The sequence below is a fragment of the Mycteria americana genome, chromosome 13, assembly GCF_035582795.1.
Source record: "Mycteria americana isolate JAX WOST 10 ecotype Jacksonville Zoo and Gardens chromosome 13, USCA_MyAme_1.0, whole genome shotgun sequence".
Classification (NCBI taxonomy): domain Eukaryota; kingdom Metazoa; phylum Chordata; class Aves; order Ciconiiformes; family Ciconiidae; genus Mycteria; species Mycteria americana.
The window spans coordinates 8041653-8058060 of NC_134377.1; the positions used below are offsets into that span (position 1 = coordinate 8041653).

Here is a 16408-nt window from a genome sequence, read left to right on the forward strand (position 1 = left end):
TGTCTAGAGTGCACCTCTTCGGGAGCAGTGTCTGTGTGAGAATGTGATTTCAAACCGTAATTGAAAGTTTTCACATTTGGAATGCTACTAGGGCTTGGGAAGTTGTTTGGATTCTTCTCGTATATTGATGGACCTGTTTCCACAGTGCTGGTGTTTCTTTAAAGGTACCACAGCTGTCTGCTTTCCTGCTTGGTGTTATTTCATATTCAGACACAGAACTCCTTCATTTCAACACAAACCTTTCTTTTAAATCATTGCCTCTTCCAGCAAATGATTGTCTCAGATTTTTAGTCCAGGCAGCATTGTACTGGGAAGAGTAAGATTGTTTCCAATCTCACTACTGTCTATGTATAAGAAAATTTAATTTGCAACTGGATTCCTTGGAAAGAATTCATACAAGTATGTTTAAGGTGTACTACAAGGAGTAGGCAAAGGGGGCTCATCTGGATCTTGGGGAATAAAAGCCCTATTTTGGTGTTTATGAATTGGCAGGAACCTGATAACATGGTAAGCGTATCTAGAAAAAGGTTTAATGTATATAGCCATCTCCACTAAATTAGTGAAAGTCTCCCATTTTGGGATAGTAAGAGCTTCTCTGTCCACTGGATAGTAAGAGGGCTGTGCCCACTGGAGATTCCATTCTGGCTCCTGAGTAATAATCAGAGCACTATGGGATAACAATGTGCATATATATATATATGTATATGTACACACACACACACACAAAAAAAAAAAAGCAGTGCTTCATCCTGGAAACCAACCTGAATACTTTGAGGCATTGAGAATACTCTGAGCAGAAGGCTTGGAGGTTTAATAAATTTGTTTAATATTCTCTGAGTATTTTGCTAAAAATGCAGAGCACTTTTAGAAACATCGCTGTGCTGCAATGATTCTCACTGTAGATTCTGCGACCCTGTTGACCAGGTAAGTGGAGCCCCACAGGAGCTCTGCAGGCCTGTACAGCATCAACTGCTGCCTGAATGTTTCTCACAGTTGCTTGAACGCTGTTTTGAGCAGCGTAATTTAAATAGAACTGCAACTCAGATGACCCAAACATAAACCTGTGCTTGGAAAAACACATTCCATGTGAACATGTTTTGTACAGGTGCATGGAGTTTGTTTTATAACGATGGCACTATCCTGTTATATTTAACAATCAATAAACCTGATTTCTTTTTCCAGTGATCAGAAGATAACCATGTTCTGTAAAATTCCTATACATTGCACAAGAATTCTCCTGCAGAGTTGAACAGAGGTAGATTCAGAACAATTAGGTGCCTGCAGTACTCCGGAATAAATAGGCAGCAGTGACGAAGGTGTGTGCACAAAATCAGGTCTAATCAAGCTTTTCTTGAGGGTCAGACCCCTCTAGGGTAGGACAAGAGACCCTAAAGTTTAAAACAACTCCCCTCCCCCTAAGAACCCCAAAACCAAGACTGAAAGCCCCAGAAGTCCTAATGGCTATCTCTTTCTGACACATTACAGAAGCATGTCCCTTTTGCTGGTGGTCTGTGATCTGTTGGGTACCATCCCCTTCTGTGCAACAATCATGGAAACAATAAACAGGCTATTTCTAAACACCTTGAATCCTTTGTGGCAGTCATCAAATTAAGTGATGTTTCTGTTTTGCCCTTGTGGTATTAAAAAACTTACAGATAATTATGTAGCATTTACATACTACCTATATAGTTAGAAATTACTGTTTGTCTTGTGGGTCATGTGTGCTTAGTATGGTACCTGGTCACTATTTTATTGCTTAAGTGCTAAGAGCATGTTTTTACCTACCTGGTGCGATTGTGTTGTGAACACCCTATAAAGCTTGCTCCAAGAGAAGAAAGATTAGGTTGTGTGTATCGGAGAAATACAAAACAGACTAAACTGGATTTTGAAAACTGTGTGTGTTCTTTGAGCGGTCTTGCTGACATCTGACAAAAGGCACCAGTGCAAAGCACATCTTATTGATCTTGCTTGTGAGTTTATTGCAAATATCAGTGCTGAAAATGATCCAGAAAATGTGGTTTATCCAGACAATAGAATGCCGACCCAATCTGTAAATGCATTCACAGTGTTTTCTGGACAGGAAGTAATGGATCAGCTGATGCTCTTTTGAATAACTGATTTCTCTGTGCGTTGGTTACTGGTGCCGCTGGTGTATGGATGGCTCTTCTGCCGCCTGCACAGTGCCAGACACGTTCTTGTTATTTTTAAGGTGCATTTGATTGCTGGGTGCTGCTGTTGGTTCGTTTTATGTTTGATTAGACGTAGCAGGGGTGACCTACGGAGGTTTTCTAGCACTTTAAAAACTTCCTTGCAAATTTTTTTGAAGTGCTTTTAACAGTTGCTAGTTTTGGTAATATATAAATACCTGAAGGGAAGGTGCAAAGAGGATGGAGCCAGGCTCTTTTCAGGGACAGGCAGTGGGCACAAACTGAAACACAGGAGGTTCCCTCTGAACATCGGGAATCACTTTTTCACTGTGAGCGTGACCGAGCACTGGCACAGGCTGCCCAGGGAGGTGGTGGAGTTTCCCTCCCCAGGGACAGTCAAAAGCCGCCTCGACACGGTCCTGGCAGCCGGCTCGGGGCGGCCCTGCTTGAGCAGGGGGTTGGACGAGGTGATCTCCAGACCTCCCTTCCCACCTCAGCCGTCCTGGGATTCTGTGGTTGATTGCCTACAGACAAACTGCAGCCTCCGAGGTTCCCACAAAATGATCCAAGCGCTAAAGGAAAGTATGCTTTTCTGTTTTAGCCATGTCTGTTTTCATTCTTAAATTTGTGTTTTTCAGTAAACGGTAATGGTTTAAGCTGCTGGTGGTTAACAGGCAGGTCCTGCAGAATGGCTGAGTTGCTTGGCAACGAGCGGGAGCAGGGAGGGAGGCGAGGAAGAAAGAGCGGCTTCCGAATATTAAGAACAACAGCATCCCCTCTGAAATCACTGGCATGTGAAACAGGAGTCTCCTCAAAGACCTACAGCATTTGGGAACATTTCTTGGGGGCATGAGGGAATATTGTGAATATTGGGACATGGAATGAAACTGTGGTTGCCTTTGAATTCTGCTACTTACAGTCAAAAATATTTATTTCTAAATTCCCCATTCATGAGGTCCTCTTCCCCTCTCTGACTGACAGTACTCCCGGTGTATTCCCTGGTCTAATCCTTGTTCATGGCTCCACAGCATTGCTGCCAGTTCTTGGGAGTCCCTCAGCGCTGCTGTTTAATTGGGTGGATGAGGTGTTGCGGGGTGCCATGAAGCAGGGGTGCAAGAACAGATACACACGCGTGAGCGCACACAGATACACATGCAAACACATACGCCCATGCATGTCCTCCTTCCTCTCCGACGTGTTGCTCCCTTTCCCGTGTGTACTCTTTCTCTCCCGCTCTGTACTCCTCCTCCTGCCGCCCTCTGCCCTGCAGCCCCTTATGCTTCTGGCAGGAGAAGCAAGAGAACGAGCCTGTGAGTTGAACCTGCTTCCTTTGGGGTTTTTATTGAGTTGTTTAAACTTGTACAGTAGGAAAGATCCCATGGAACTGAACTACGTAGGGACAGGACGCTTCTGCCTTTTCCAGCGAGGGAAAGCCCCTGCAGGCAGCAGGGGCTGCCTTGGAACAGCAAAGTGTCTGCTTTGGAACAGCAATGCAGATTGACCAGAAGCCTCACCTGTCTGTGAGGTCAAGCTGTATTTGTCAAGTTTTTTGATCTAATTAGTAGTGTCACTAAATAAACAACTAATTGCCTTGACAGCTGGTTCTTACTACCAGTCTCCTTCTCTCAGGTGTTTATTTGTTCTTTGCTGTGCTAAAAGCCACTTGCCAGTCCTTCTAGCGTAACCAGCTAGAAGTAGACCTATGTAACTTGTGGGTGTTAGGGGAAAAAAAAGAAAACTGAAGTCAGCAAGAGGTATACAAGAATCTCAGTTTTAAGGGCAGAGAGACAAAAGCTCTTAAAGCCGGGTAGCACTTTTCATCTGCAATTTGATCAGCTTACCCATGTATCCATAGCATTAGAAAATGTGCACTCAGGAAATGTGGGGAGGAAGAAGCTAAACTGATTACAAGTCTCAGACCATCCTAGTAAGTAATGACATGAGGTGAGAAAGTCCAAAAGTTCATGGAAAACCAGTTGGTTTTACTACAATGAATAGTGACAGACATTTCCATCAGTTTATATTCTAAGGATAAAGATGGGCAAGGAAAAAGATAGAGTGAGATGATCCTGCTGGGATGAATGTACAGTCTGGGTTGCCTGGATTTTCTCCTTGCTTAGAAAGAATCTAAATGCTACAACTTCAGTCATGAAATTTCCTTATTTGATATTAACTGCTTGGCTGGAATTACAGCAATGACTTGGTGTCACTCCACTTCTGTTATGAGCATGCACAGGGCCATCCTGTACTAGTTATAATAAATTCATTTCCAGTATGCCCAGATAATACTACTTTCCTTACCTTAATGTCTCTTCTTGGCTCTTTGTGTAGTATTGTGGATTCTTCGGAAAAAGTACTACCCTTAAAGATTTGGAAGGTGCCTGTTGCACAGTTAGTTCTACCACTAATAAGCAATAAATAACATGCCCTGAAAAATAAGGCCCAGTTTCAGTGCTCTGAGGTAGGAGGACGTTTGCCCCCTCAACCTCAAGCTACATTCCTTTAGAATCTGCAGAAATATTCTTGCAGAGAAGGCTGAGCCTGTCCTTCGGAGGATGCCACAGGTGCCTCCACTGTGGCACGTGCAGATCCCCCCATTGCCACCAGCCTTGCGAGAGGGGCAGATTGGTTGCCTGATTGTCCTGGTGTGATGCATGTGTTAGGTACAGGTGATTTATTTGGCTCTTTGAATTTCTTACTTGAGACAGCAGATGGTGATGGAAGTCAGCAAGGGAAGACTGGGAGAAGACCCTTCTCCAGGAGAGGACAGATAGCAAAAAGGATACTTTTGGTAAATCTTTGCCTCCCAAGTACTACTTCGACTCACATCTTGACTGAATTACACTTGTCTCCATAGCAGCAGTAATTGTGCTTCCTACGGAAAAAGGCAGGGGAAAGTCATAATAAGAAGCAGGTCCCAAACACGATGTTTTCTGCTCAGAATCATGTAATGAAAGAGCTGAAGCTTCTTAAGCCAGTAACAGTCACAATCAACTGTTTGAAAGCAAACACCTTCCTTGGTAAGATATAGTTAAAATTTAGGATGTATTTCCTATCCAGTAAACAACAGAGATACATATTTTGCCATAAGATTATCACAGGCACAGCATTACATTTAAATAATGCTTCTCTTGATGAATACAGTCACTAGCCATAAAATTTCTATTTGTGCCTGAACCTTTCATCCTTAGGCTTCTTGATCTGGAAGTTCCCCATCTCTGTCTTGCAGGGTGCAGTATATAATTAGCTTTTCCCTTGCAAATAAACAAGGATTTGGCCCCCCATATTGACTTCTGAATATTTTAGAATATCGAGTGTGTGCCCATGAAGAATTAGAGTGCCATCTCCATGGGAGTTTAATTACTTCTTCCCTGTGTTTTGTTGCTGTTTGTCCCTGCTGCAGATGAGTTTGAATGGTTATTCTGTTAATATTAGACTCACCCTGTGTGGACAGAATTCTTTCTAGTTCCTCATGTGGAGACCTGGAAGTTATTTGTGTGTTCTGCATGCATCTTGCTTGTTGAAGTGTTGGACATGGAGTGTACTGGGTTTGGCTGGGATGGAGTTAATTTTCTTCATGCTTTGTTTGAGATTTGTGACCAAAACAGTGTTGGTAACACACAAATGTTTCGGCTATTGCTGAACAGTGCCTCCACAGCATCAAGGCCTTCTCTGTTTCTCACTCTGTGATAGTGCTTGTTTCCTTGCACCTTTTCTATCTTATATGTATAGATAGAATAGAATAGCAGTAGTACTTAGATGTGCGTGCAGAAATACTTACAGTCACAACTGAGGTGCCAACAGAGACTCTCTTGCTGTGCTGTGAAAGGAAGACTGATGAAACGGGGCAGTATGCTGTTCTTTTTTTTTTCTTTTCTTCTACAAGGCATGAAGTGGGGCTCTCATTTGGAATACCAAAGGGTGGCGTAGAGAACGATGCAGTGTTTCACTGTTTATTTCCCAAAGGGTGTGAAATGGATGGAGTTTCGTCACAAGACTTGGTTCATTAATTAAAAGAGAACTGCCTAATTTTAAGGTGAAAGCCCCAAATGAGGTAGAAAATATGGACATGCGTTTGCATGCCCTCCGAAGATGAGTGGTTTTTGGTGGGTTTGTTTTCATACACATTCCTGGCTTACCCGTCTCTGCACTGTAGGCAAATCTTTGGTGGGAATACTTGCTGCCTCTTGTGTTTCTGCTTGTTAATGATACGGGTTACAGAACCGTAGAATCATAGAATGGTTTGGGTTGGAAGGGAACTTTGAAGGTCATCTAGTCAACCCCCTGGTACTGGGCAAATACCATGCCAAGCTAGATTTTCTTTCTGAAGAAAATATTTACAAATGAGTGCATGGAAGCCAGGGTGATGAATCACAAGGAGAGAAACACGCAATGCAGTGAGTATCCTGTGCTCCCTGCGACCAGCATGGAAGAGGTATCTGTGCAAGAGTCCATTCCCTAAGTCCTAGCTCAGGTATCAGTACTTGAGAGGGGACTCTGTATCACAACAAGATTAGCCCTAATCTTGTATTAATCCATTTGATCATTTCATGGTACCACTGAATAACTTGTAATTAGTAACAGGCACCTACAGCCCTCAGATAATTTGGCCTGTGTGACCCCCTCCCTGACTTGCCCCCCTCCAGCTTCATGAATCCAGTTGCCAGTAATAAACGCTGTAGGCTTCTTCCTTATTTTCAGTTCGTTTCAGTTCTGCATCTCTTTGAACTAAATTGTGCTACAACTCTCTAATTACTGTTAAGCAACCAGTTTTTCTCAGCTGCTTCTCCTGTCAGAAGTGGTATTTTCCAGATAAGTATATCCTCATTTTTCAAAGCCCTCTCCTTGGTTTTTCAGCCTGGATTATACCCCTGTGAAAAGAGCTTTTTCTGCTTGACTAAACAAAGTATTTTCTGAAGTGATTTTCAGGCTTTTGAAGAGAGTCAGCTGCTGAGATGTGAACCCCAGGTAACCTAATAATGAAAATAATCCATGCTACTGCTATACAGCATAGAACAATCAATCTTTATTATCAAGAGAACAGGGCCAAATGCTATAGTTCAGTAGCAAAATGCAACAGGAACCAAAGGTAGATGGACCAGAAGACCAGCATAACATGCAAAAACTTTGTAGGGCCTTGAATTGCTTCCTAGCCTACTGTATTCTTGCCCTTTACTGTGGACTCTCTCTGATGCATGTACTGTGATAATGCTACGTGACCCCAGCACCTTTAGTTGAACTTCGTACTTCTCTCTTCCTATATAAGAAAGGAATGGTAGATCGTGTGCCCACAGCACCTTTAGTGTGGAGGCTGGAAGTAAATTTTGATTGCAAGTTGCACGAGAACTTGCCATAAATTAACATCTAGAGATGGGTTAGCATTTGCTGATTTCTGGTAATCTAGAGAAGTGAGATTCTTTTCAGAACTCCAGTACCCCAATTACTACACTTCAAGGGAGTTCCCTTCTCACAGACTAGGAGAATTTTCTGAAATACTTTCTCCCTTTCGTAGTCCACACTTGCTTAGCAGCTGCAGTAGCTCAGATCAAGTGTGCTGTATCTGATCTTTAAACAATTGCAAGGTGCCGTGTTTGTGTTCAGCATGCTAGTTTGAGGCAGACAAAGCGGTAGACACAGAATCATTGTAATGAATTGAAAGCTGCTTTAATAAATTCAGAAATAAAAGGATTTGATTTTTATTACGCTTCATGAATTTGCCAAGGGACTTGGCTATTAGGGGCTTGATCTACATCTTTCTTGCTGTGTTGGTGTATAGTTAACTGTTAAAATGCTGGCATCTTTCAGGCTACCAGTCCAATGAGTTCACAGGGAAGCGTACGTCGTAAGATCAAGTTGTTACTCTAAATCTTTATGTACCTGCTGAATACTGTCCGATTTAGCTGCTTGCTGAACTGTAGAATGACACAGTAAACTGAATTCTTACACACTTTGGACAGCCGAACTTGCAGTCTGCTCACCAAGCTATCTCCAACAGGACTTTTTTCTACTTGCAGTGTATGTCATTGCTTCTAGGTGATGCACTTCAGTTGAGGGAATTTCAAGGTGTAACAAGAGTGTTAGAATTTAAAAGTTATTAAAAATGAAGGGTTATGCAAGAAAGGAGATAGTACAACAAATAGTTCTAGGTTCTTGCCAAAGATTAATTTGAAAAGGCACTTTAAAAGTTTTTTTTAATTGAGTTGTAAGATTGACATCTAATATCAGATATGTCTTAATAACACACAGCTTTCTTCTATGTTAGTCAACATCCTTAGGAGAAAAGGAAGAGGTATTTGGCACAATATACTGGACTGTCAGATTCACAATCCGAATTTTAAAAATACCAGTAAATCAGGGAAAGGAAAAAACCCCACGTGTTGGCATAGCCAGTCATTTTGCTGGATGGCTTTGTGCCAACCAGCCAAAGTGCTGACCATTATTCACTCATAAATATTGGAAAGAATAACGTATGTTTTTTCCGTATTGATATATGTTTGGAAGAGAAGACTCTGTTCCCTGGGAGCTCCTGTCACAGCGTCCAGAAGTCTGGACCATTCACTCAGAGTGGATTCATAATACTGTTTCTTACGGAGAGGAGATGTCAGTAACCTGTGACAGGCTCTACGAATGGGTCATCATCCTGTGTGGGAAATGACGGCATGTGGCTCTCCAGACACCAGCAGTATTTTGAGCCGGGGATGCTGGGGAGAGGAGCTGATGGTTACTTTTCAGCCATTTCACCTTTAATGGACGGAGAGGCATTTAACTTTGATGGACCAACATTATCTTCTACTTTGTATTCCTATTGTTACACAACTTGTCCACTGATTCTGACTGAACTTTACGAAGCAGCACTAGCACTTGACTTTTCTTGGCTTTGCTGATTGCTTGAGAAAATGAATCGGTTTGCTTTGAAATGGACATAAGGATTCCCTTCTCATGATGGAGGAGATGGAAGCTGCCAGCATAAGAGGATGGTTTGAGCATTTACGGGCAATTGAATCACTACATACCGAGTGGCTTCCAACCTGGGAAGAGAAACTGGGACCTTAAAAACAAAACCAAAAATCATACTGCATTTTCTTTAATCTTAAATAATTCAGATAACTCTCTGACTTTGAAAGAGTGAATAATGTTTGCCATTTCCTTCAGATGGCAGGCATTTATACTGCCTTTATTCTGGATATTTTCTATGGCTTTGAAAATAGTGCCAACATTATTTCTTTTTCAACAGCAGAAAAAAAGAAGTTTAAATATAGCAGAAATGCCAATCACTGGAGTAAGAATTAAGATTAGGACAGGTGTATATGCACAGCTCCTGCTTTGCTTCCTGTTAATTATCTTTACTCAGGAAGAATTTCAAAAACCTCCTATTGATCATGTCAAAACAACACATTTTGCAATCTGTCCGTGAATTAAATTAAGCTTCTTTCTGACAGCATCATGGTAAATGGCATTGTCTGCTTCTGAGCATTTATTTTCTTTACTCAAGTACCGACTTTGCCATTTACAGAACTCTTCAGAACTGTCAATGCTAGTTTTTAAAGTTATAGAAATCAATGAGTTTCAGGGCACACTGGCTCTACTCTTAGTATAATAGAAGGGCACAGCTCTGATGAGTAAAACTAGATGGAGTTCCTTTTCTGCACTGCCACACCCATTCCTTTCTGTCCCTACTGCTTTTCAAAGGTTTATTTTTCACTTGCATCTTCTTGGAGATGTAATTTATAGCATGCTGCCACAAGTACTGTCCGTAATCCGGATGAAGGTGTGTGAACAGAAACACAGAACTGGGAGCAGGTGTTTGAGGGCAGTGCGGGACAAGGTGGGAACTACTTAAGGTGGCTTTGTGACCGAGGCTGATGTGTTCTGGAACTGTTGCCTGAGCTTTGTCTTCCTTCCAGAATATGGAATGCAGTCATTGTGGAAGGGATGCAACCTCTGACCACAGGGGCTCCGAGTTGAAGCACCCCGTATGAGTTAGCTGCTCTTGCCTCCATGTGATCTGAGGCACATCATCCTGCGGGACTGAGGAACTGCAGTGAAAAGCAGCTGACACTTGTATTTCCAAGCGGCCTAGCAGTGAACATTTGTTGATCTACGTTTCACCATGAAATTTATCGTTTACCTCTGAGATGCTGCGCTTCTGGTCACTCATCATAGCGATGAAAACTATGTCTCTGCACCACTTCAATAATACAAACCCCAGTTACATCGTGTTGTGTTCATGTATTAAGGATTTTTAACTCTCCTGAGACTCTCTGTTCATTTTTTAGAGAATTGTCTCAGGACAGTACGAAGAGCTCAGGCTAAAGCTTTGCAATTTTAGCATGACCTGCTTCTCAGAGACAGCCAGAATGCTTAAGCTGCCCAGCTTGACCTTCTGTTTGCAGCATTGTTATCAGTGAGGAAAGCACAGCGGAACTCCAACCACAATATAAAGCTGAAACCATACAGATACTCCAGTAATAAACTTCTGGTTAAATTTCTTGAACAAGCAAATGAGAGTTAAGATGCTGCATCTCTCCGGGGTTCTGCCTAGTGTCTTCTGTCCCTCACGAGGAGCATGTGTGCACTTACGGCATTTCACCTGTGACCTCCGTGCCGCCATCCCAGGCCGCTGGAGGCACTGATTGCCTGAGGACCTGGAGGAGGGTCAGCCTCTTAGATCAGAGACAAGTCACACGCGATCCAGTGAGGCAAATGAATGGGACAGTGACATGGACCTTCTTCTCTGTGATCCTCTCCCAGGAACAAATAGCTCCCTGGTTTTTTTGCAGGTCTTAACCACTTTCTTGGAAGAATACTAATGAGAGAGTAAAACATTGGGTTGCAGATTTCAGCAAGTGGGATTTTTTTGGTGACCCACTTTAACAGTAATTTCTACAAGAAGTTTATTCTGCTTCATTTACTGGGGAAAGAAAAGACAGAGCAGCTTTCTCTTTGGCTAGAGAAAAATTTACATTTCAGTAAAATAAATAATGCTATTACCAAGCAGAAAAGCCAGAGCTGTTTAGAGTCAAATCAGATCTTATATCCTACAGCAGAATGTTGGTAAGAATGCACTTTATGGACCACGCTTTGAATCCTGTATCTTTTTTTATCCAGATAAAACAAAGCTCAGTACTGAGAAATTGTCTGGATTGTTTTCAATCTAACAAGTTTTACAGGTCCTGTACGACAGCAGCATGCTGTAACAGTAGTATATAGGAGTTCAAGAACTTTCTCAATTTGATGGATATGAAAGATGTATTAAGAATTTTGCTTCTGGCCCCAGTGAATTCTGCACAGGTGCTGGGATTGGTATGCTCCTTTGGTTTTCTTCTACTGTAACAATCCAAATGCTTCAGCAACATGGAGGGAAAGTTGTGATTTCCCTCAATCCATTCGAGACAATCCAGGATGAGTGGAAGAAACAGATGCATTGAATAGGAAGTTACATGGGAAAATGGAGTTTCATCCTAGTTTGTTTATCCCTTTCCCCGGATGGGAGCTCAGAGAACAGAACAGGCTCTTCTCCCCAGAATATCCCTGCTGTCCACTCCATAGGTCATATTTTACACCGTGTTGCAGACACCGCAACACAGGGTGATGTTGGTCTTGTCCTTGCTTTGTCTGTTCAGCGCTAACACATGGTGGGATTTCTAGCTTTTCTGTTGATGATCTCGGCCTTTCAAGTATTGCCTCACAAGAACTGAAACACTCTTTCCTCTGGTGAACCCTGAGCTTTTGCATTGTGGAGCACCATGAGTAAACCACGTTCTGGACTGCTTTAAACGACCCTCTTGGATTCTGCTCTGGGAAGGCAATGTACCCGTGAGGGAGAACAGTGCTATTTTGCTTCTTTTACCTGTACGAGACTGGGATGGGGAGGGGTTTGACATCACACAGGTGCTGCTAGTGGAAGAAGCCAAATCTCTTGAGCTAGGTTGTGTCTGCAATTTTTATTTGTGGCAAAGAAATCAGAAGAGTAGAAGCCTGCTGGCTTTGCTGACTAATCCAAGACCCTGCGTTTTACCCCTTCTTTAGAACACGAAGGTGTAGGTGAGCCCACGCTACCAGACCGGGGCTGCAAGTGCACACCGTCCTGCCCTCTCCGTCTGCCCGAAGCTGGCCGCGAGGGAGCAAGGCGGCACCGGCCCTCCTGCCCGCGCGTCTCTGTTCCTAAATCCCCCCGCTTCGCACCTCCGCAGCCCCGGGCGTCCTACCCGAGCCGGGTCGGAGCCGTGGAGGGGAGGCGCGGGGTCGCGGCGGTGCCCGGGCTGCAGCGGCGGGCAGGGGCCCTGGGCGCTCCCGGCCGGCGGCGGGGCGGGCGCGAGCGGCGGGCGGCGCCGCCGCCTTTGTGCGCCGCGGCCGCCTGCCGGCCCGGAGGCCCGCGCGCGTCTCGGCCTGCGGCGGCCTCGGCTCCCGGGGCGGGGCGGGGCGGGGCGCGCGGGGGGCGGGGCGGGGGCAGCGGCAGGACCCGGGGGCTCCCGGCGGCGCGGCGGGCTCTGCCGGCGCCCGCGCCCCTCTCTGCCTCCGTGCGCGGCGGGGCGGCGCCGGGTCTCGCCGCACACTCGGCGCGGGGCGGCCGCGCACGATGCGCCCGGGAGCTGCGGCTCCCTGCGGGCCGCGGGCGTGAGGCGGTGCTGGCGCTGGCGGGGCGCGGCGGAGCGCAGCGGCGGAGCTGGCCGCCGCCGGCTGAGGAGAGCCCCGCTCCTATGGCCCGCGCGGCGGGGCCGGCTCCTCTCCCGCGGGCGCGGCGGGACGCGGCGCCGGCCTCGCGGCGGGGCCGGGCAGCATGACCGCGGGCTGCGGCCCCGCTGTGCTCGCCGCCGGCCCCCAAGCGCGACCTTGATGCTCCGCGTCCCCGTTCTACAAATATGATGAAATGGCAGCCCCGGAAGAAGGTGGGTGACGAGGCGGGGCAGGGCCCGCGGCCGGCTCCCCCGGGGCGGGCCGCCCCGGCGGGGCCGCGGGCGGAGCGGCGGGACCGGGCCCCGTCCCGGTCCCGGTCCCCGTCCCGGGGCCGGCCGGGCCGCGCTCCCCCGTCCCCCGCCCCGGCCGTCGCGGGAGGCGTCGCGAACTTTTCTTTTCCCTCCGGCGGTTGTCGCGCCCCGCCCCGCGCGGGACGCCGAGGGGAAGCGGCCGCGGGGCGCGGCGCCCGGGCCGGGCCGGCTCCGCCGAGGGGCCCGAGCCGGGCCGCGGGGCCGCCGTCCCCTGCGCTCGGCCCCGGTGCCCCTCGCGGGGCGCGGGCGGTGGCGGGCAGCCGGTGTGGTTTTCGGGCCGTTTCCTAATATGGCTGCTTGGCTGGAGCAGCGTTTGCAGAGCTCGGTCAGCGGCGGTGTCCGCGGTGCGTGGCGTGGCGTGGCGTGCCGGGGGAGGAGAGGCCGCCCTGGTCGGACGCCGCCTCGCCTCTGTCCGGCGGCGGCCTCAGCTTGTCCGTGCGGCGGGCGCTGGCTGCCGGCTGGGCCGGGGCGCGACGTCCGTGCGATGAGTCCGGTGGTTCGGCGCCTGGCAGGACGTTCTTCTTCCAGCACGCTTGGCAGTGCTTTTTATTGACATTCTTTTAAGGGAAAATCGAGCAAACTGAATGTGCTGTGCCGCCCCTCCTCAGCAGTGACCCTTTGCTCCTGGCAGCTGTGGACTATTATACTTTTTATTTTCTTTTTTTTTCTTTTTTTTTTTTTTCCTTTTGGAAAAACCTGCTTGAACCAGCAGGGCTCCTTCTTTCTTTGTAGCATGATGTGTGATACTGTGTTTTACATCAGGGAAGAAATAGAAATCATATGTGAAATGCATGAGAGCGTCTCTCGCTCTGAGTGCTAGACGTTGAAATAAATGGTGCTTCAGAACGTCCTGATTGGAGTGTGTATTGCCACTGCATCTCTGGGTAATCTGTCAGGCTTTGTGTCACTGATACCTCATCTCTTTTCAGCTGTTCTAAAGCTCTTCCTTTAATTTTTTCAAGCAGGCAATTGCTTCTAGTGAGCGGAGTTCTTATTTCAAATCTTGTGTCTTCAGCAGGATAAATAGATGAAGGGCAAGCTCAATGGGAGCATCTGTGCATTTTTCAAGCCCCTCTGTGCCTCCTTTGAAACTGGTTTTAAGATGTCTACAAGCTATAGGTTTTTAAATGTCTGTTTTTACTATTTTCAACTGAATGTGCAGTCACTCCTGTGGTTATGGCTGTGGAAACCCCTCCGGGCCATGGTTACAGCAGTATCGACTGAACCACTGAAATATTATTCTTGGCTGCTGTCTGGACTCCTCAGCTCTGGAAGATTCCGTTTCGAGTGTCAGGATTCACTCTGCAGTATTGGCTCACCCGCTTGTGCTTAAATCACGATGTCAGATGGTTATTTTTCTTTCTCTGCGTTGTCGTCTGTGTCCAAACTGAGTTGATTTTGGGCAACCAAATTTGATTGTGTAGAGGGTACAGAAGATAGCTGAATTGGTCTGAACTGTCAAGCATTTTACTACTTTGAGCAAAAAATAATTCCTACTCCTGCTATGATGTGATGGAAACTATGTTCATGTTGGAATAGGTTCTGTTTTCAACTGTAGTACCAGTAAAATCTCAGCAGAGGTTATTTTGTCAGTGTTGCCAGCGTATTCACGTGAGCGTAGCCAGGATTTCTCCTGGCCTGGCCTGAGTGCCTTTGTAGTGTTGCAGTCATGTGCTTTACAGAGCACTCTCAAGAAAATGACTCATGCAAACCGCTGGAGAAGGCACTGCTGCTCCGTTTCTTAATAGGACACAAAATGAGAAAGACAGTATAGTAGCTAACGTTCCTGTAGCCCTTGGTCGTTTATAGCTGTTGGTCGCTCCTGAAAGCGACTTCTGAGAAGTGATTTCCCTGCCTCTTCCCCGTTAAAATATCCACATATGAGAGCTGTCAGTACAAAAGCTGAACATGTGTGCTGCTGCACTGAATTAGGAGTCTTGTTTGATTTGTTAGATTTGTACTCAGGTTCTTTTGCTTTACCCACTTCTTTTTTTTTATTATTAAATGTTTAAGGTGTTTTATTCATTGAAGGATTTTTGCCTTTACAACTGTTAAACTGTGCAGCATAGGATCACGTGCAGTTTATTAGTCCTGTGTGCAAACCTAGACTAAGCTCCTTTGTTTGGTGATGCTAAGATACAACTATTGCCTGTAGTGCATTATCTTGCTTTCAGCTAATGAGAAAAAGAGTTGGCATGTGACAGAAATATTTTTTTCTGTCGTAAACCATGTATGTTTTTCTAAGTTTAGAAAACTACTAAATTTTTCCACAAACACCAGAACCAATAAAGACTGTCTTCCTGTGGACTTCTGCCACTTGCCTCTGACTCCATTTCCCTTCCGGTTCCCCCTGCATCTCTGTCTAGCAGGTGGCTGGTTCAGAGCAAGGTTCATGTTGGTGGCCACTGCCACTGGAATATGTTTCTCTGGCAAATGGTCAGTGGGCCCAAAAGCCATCCGAGCTGGGGTGGGCGGACAGGTGGACTTGCCAGGGCGTTGGGCAAGCCTGTTTCCTTGGGAAGCCAGGCTAAAATTCAAGCATAAGATGTCCAGTGCATTAGGTTGAGCATAACTGCGCTGACAAACTCTCAGGAGGCTAGTGATTAAATTATACATGATCTGGATACAGATATGGCTGATGCGTTATATTGATTATATTCTTTGAAAAGCATAAAATTAGCCGTGTTAATACGTTGAGTGGCTCAGGCTGCAGGAATTACATCTTTCTTTGCAGTCCGTCCCTTATCGCAACTTCTTTTTGAAGCTTCCTTCAGCTTTGGGGTATGGTTTGCTGGAAGGATAAGTGTGCCATGTGTCCTAGGGATGCCAGCTCAGTCAACTCCCTGGCGAATGAAGCATTCTGTGCTGTGGTGCTTTTTGCTGGATCTCATCGCCTCGGACTCGCCTCGGGCTGCTCCGACCCATCATCGACTAGGATTTGCTGCAGCCTCTTGGCTGAGGGAAGAAGAGAATGGCTTGGATGGTGGTGTGTTCTTGTTTGCTAATGCAGATTCTTTTATCTGTGAATAGTAATAATAAAAAAAGACATTATACTTGTGATCACGTGTGGGATAGTGGAATTCAGGTGGGAGAGCACTCCTTTCAAAATTGTTAAAGCCAGCAAGTTGAAAAAAGTGATGCTTCAAGTTTATTGACTGTAACTTGTTTGTTACGCAGGAGCAATGTGGTACGTTCTGCATGCTTAAGCCTGATAATGGAAACTGGTTTAGATACTAAAAAAAATTGCATATAGGATTCATTTGCTGCTCAGTT

General features: G+C 46.0%; 1 protein-coding gene across 2 annotated transcripts in view; it reads left to right on the forward strand.

The window, feature by feature from the left end:
- TTC28 (tetratricopeptide repeat domain 28) overlaps nt 1-16408 on the forward strand; it is a 195312-nt gene that overhangs the window by 52508 nt on the left and 126396 nt on the right. Inside the window, exon 1 of one of the 2 annotated variants that reach the window (XM_075516444.1) lies at nt 12600-13036. The exons of the other annotated variant lie outside the window; for it this stretch is intronic. Coding sequence (XP_075372559.1) covers nt 13010-13036 — 27 coding nt within the window. The 5' untranslated portion in view covers nt 12600-13009. Of the gene's footprint in view, nt 1-12599; nt 13037-16408 lie in introns of those variants that run through there. 2 annotated transcript variants of the gene reach the window in all.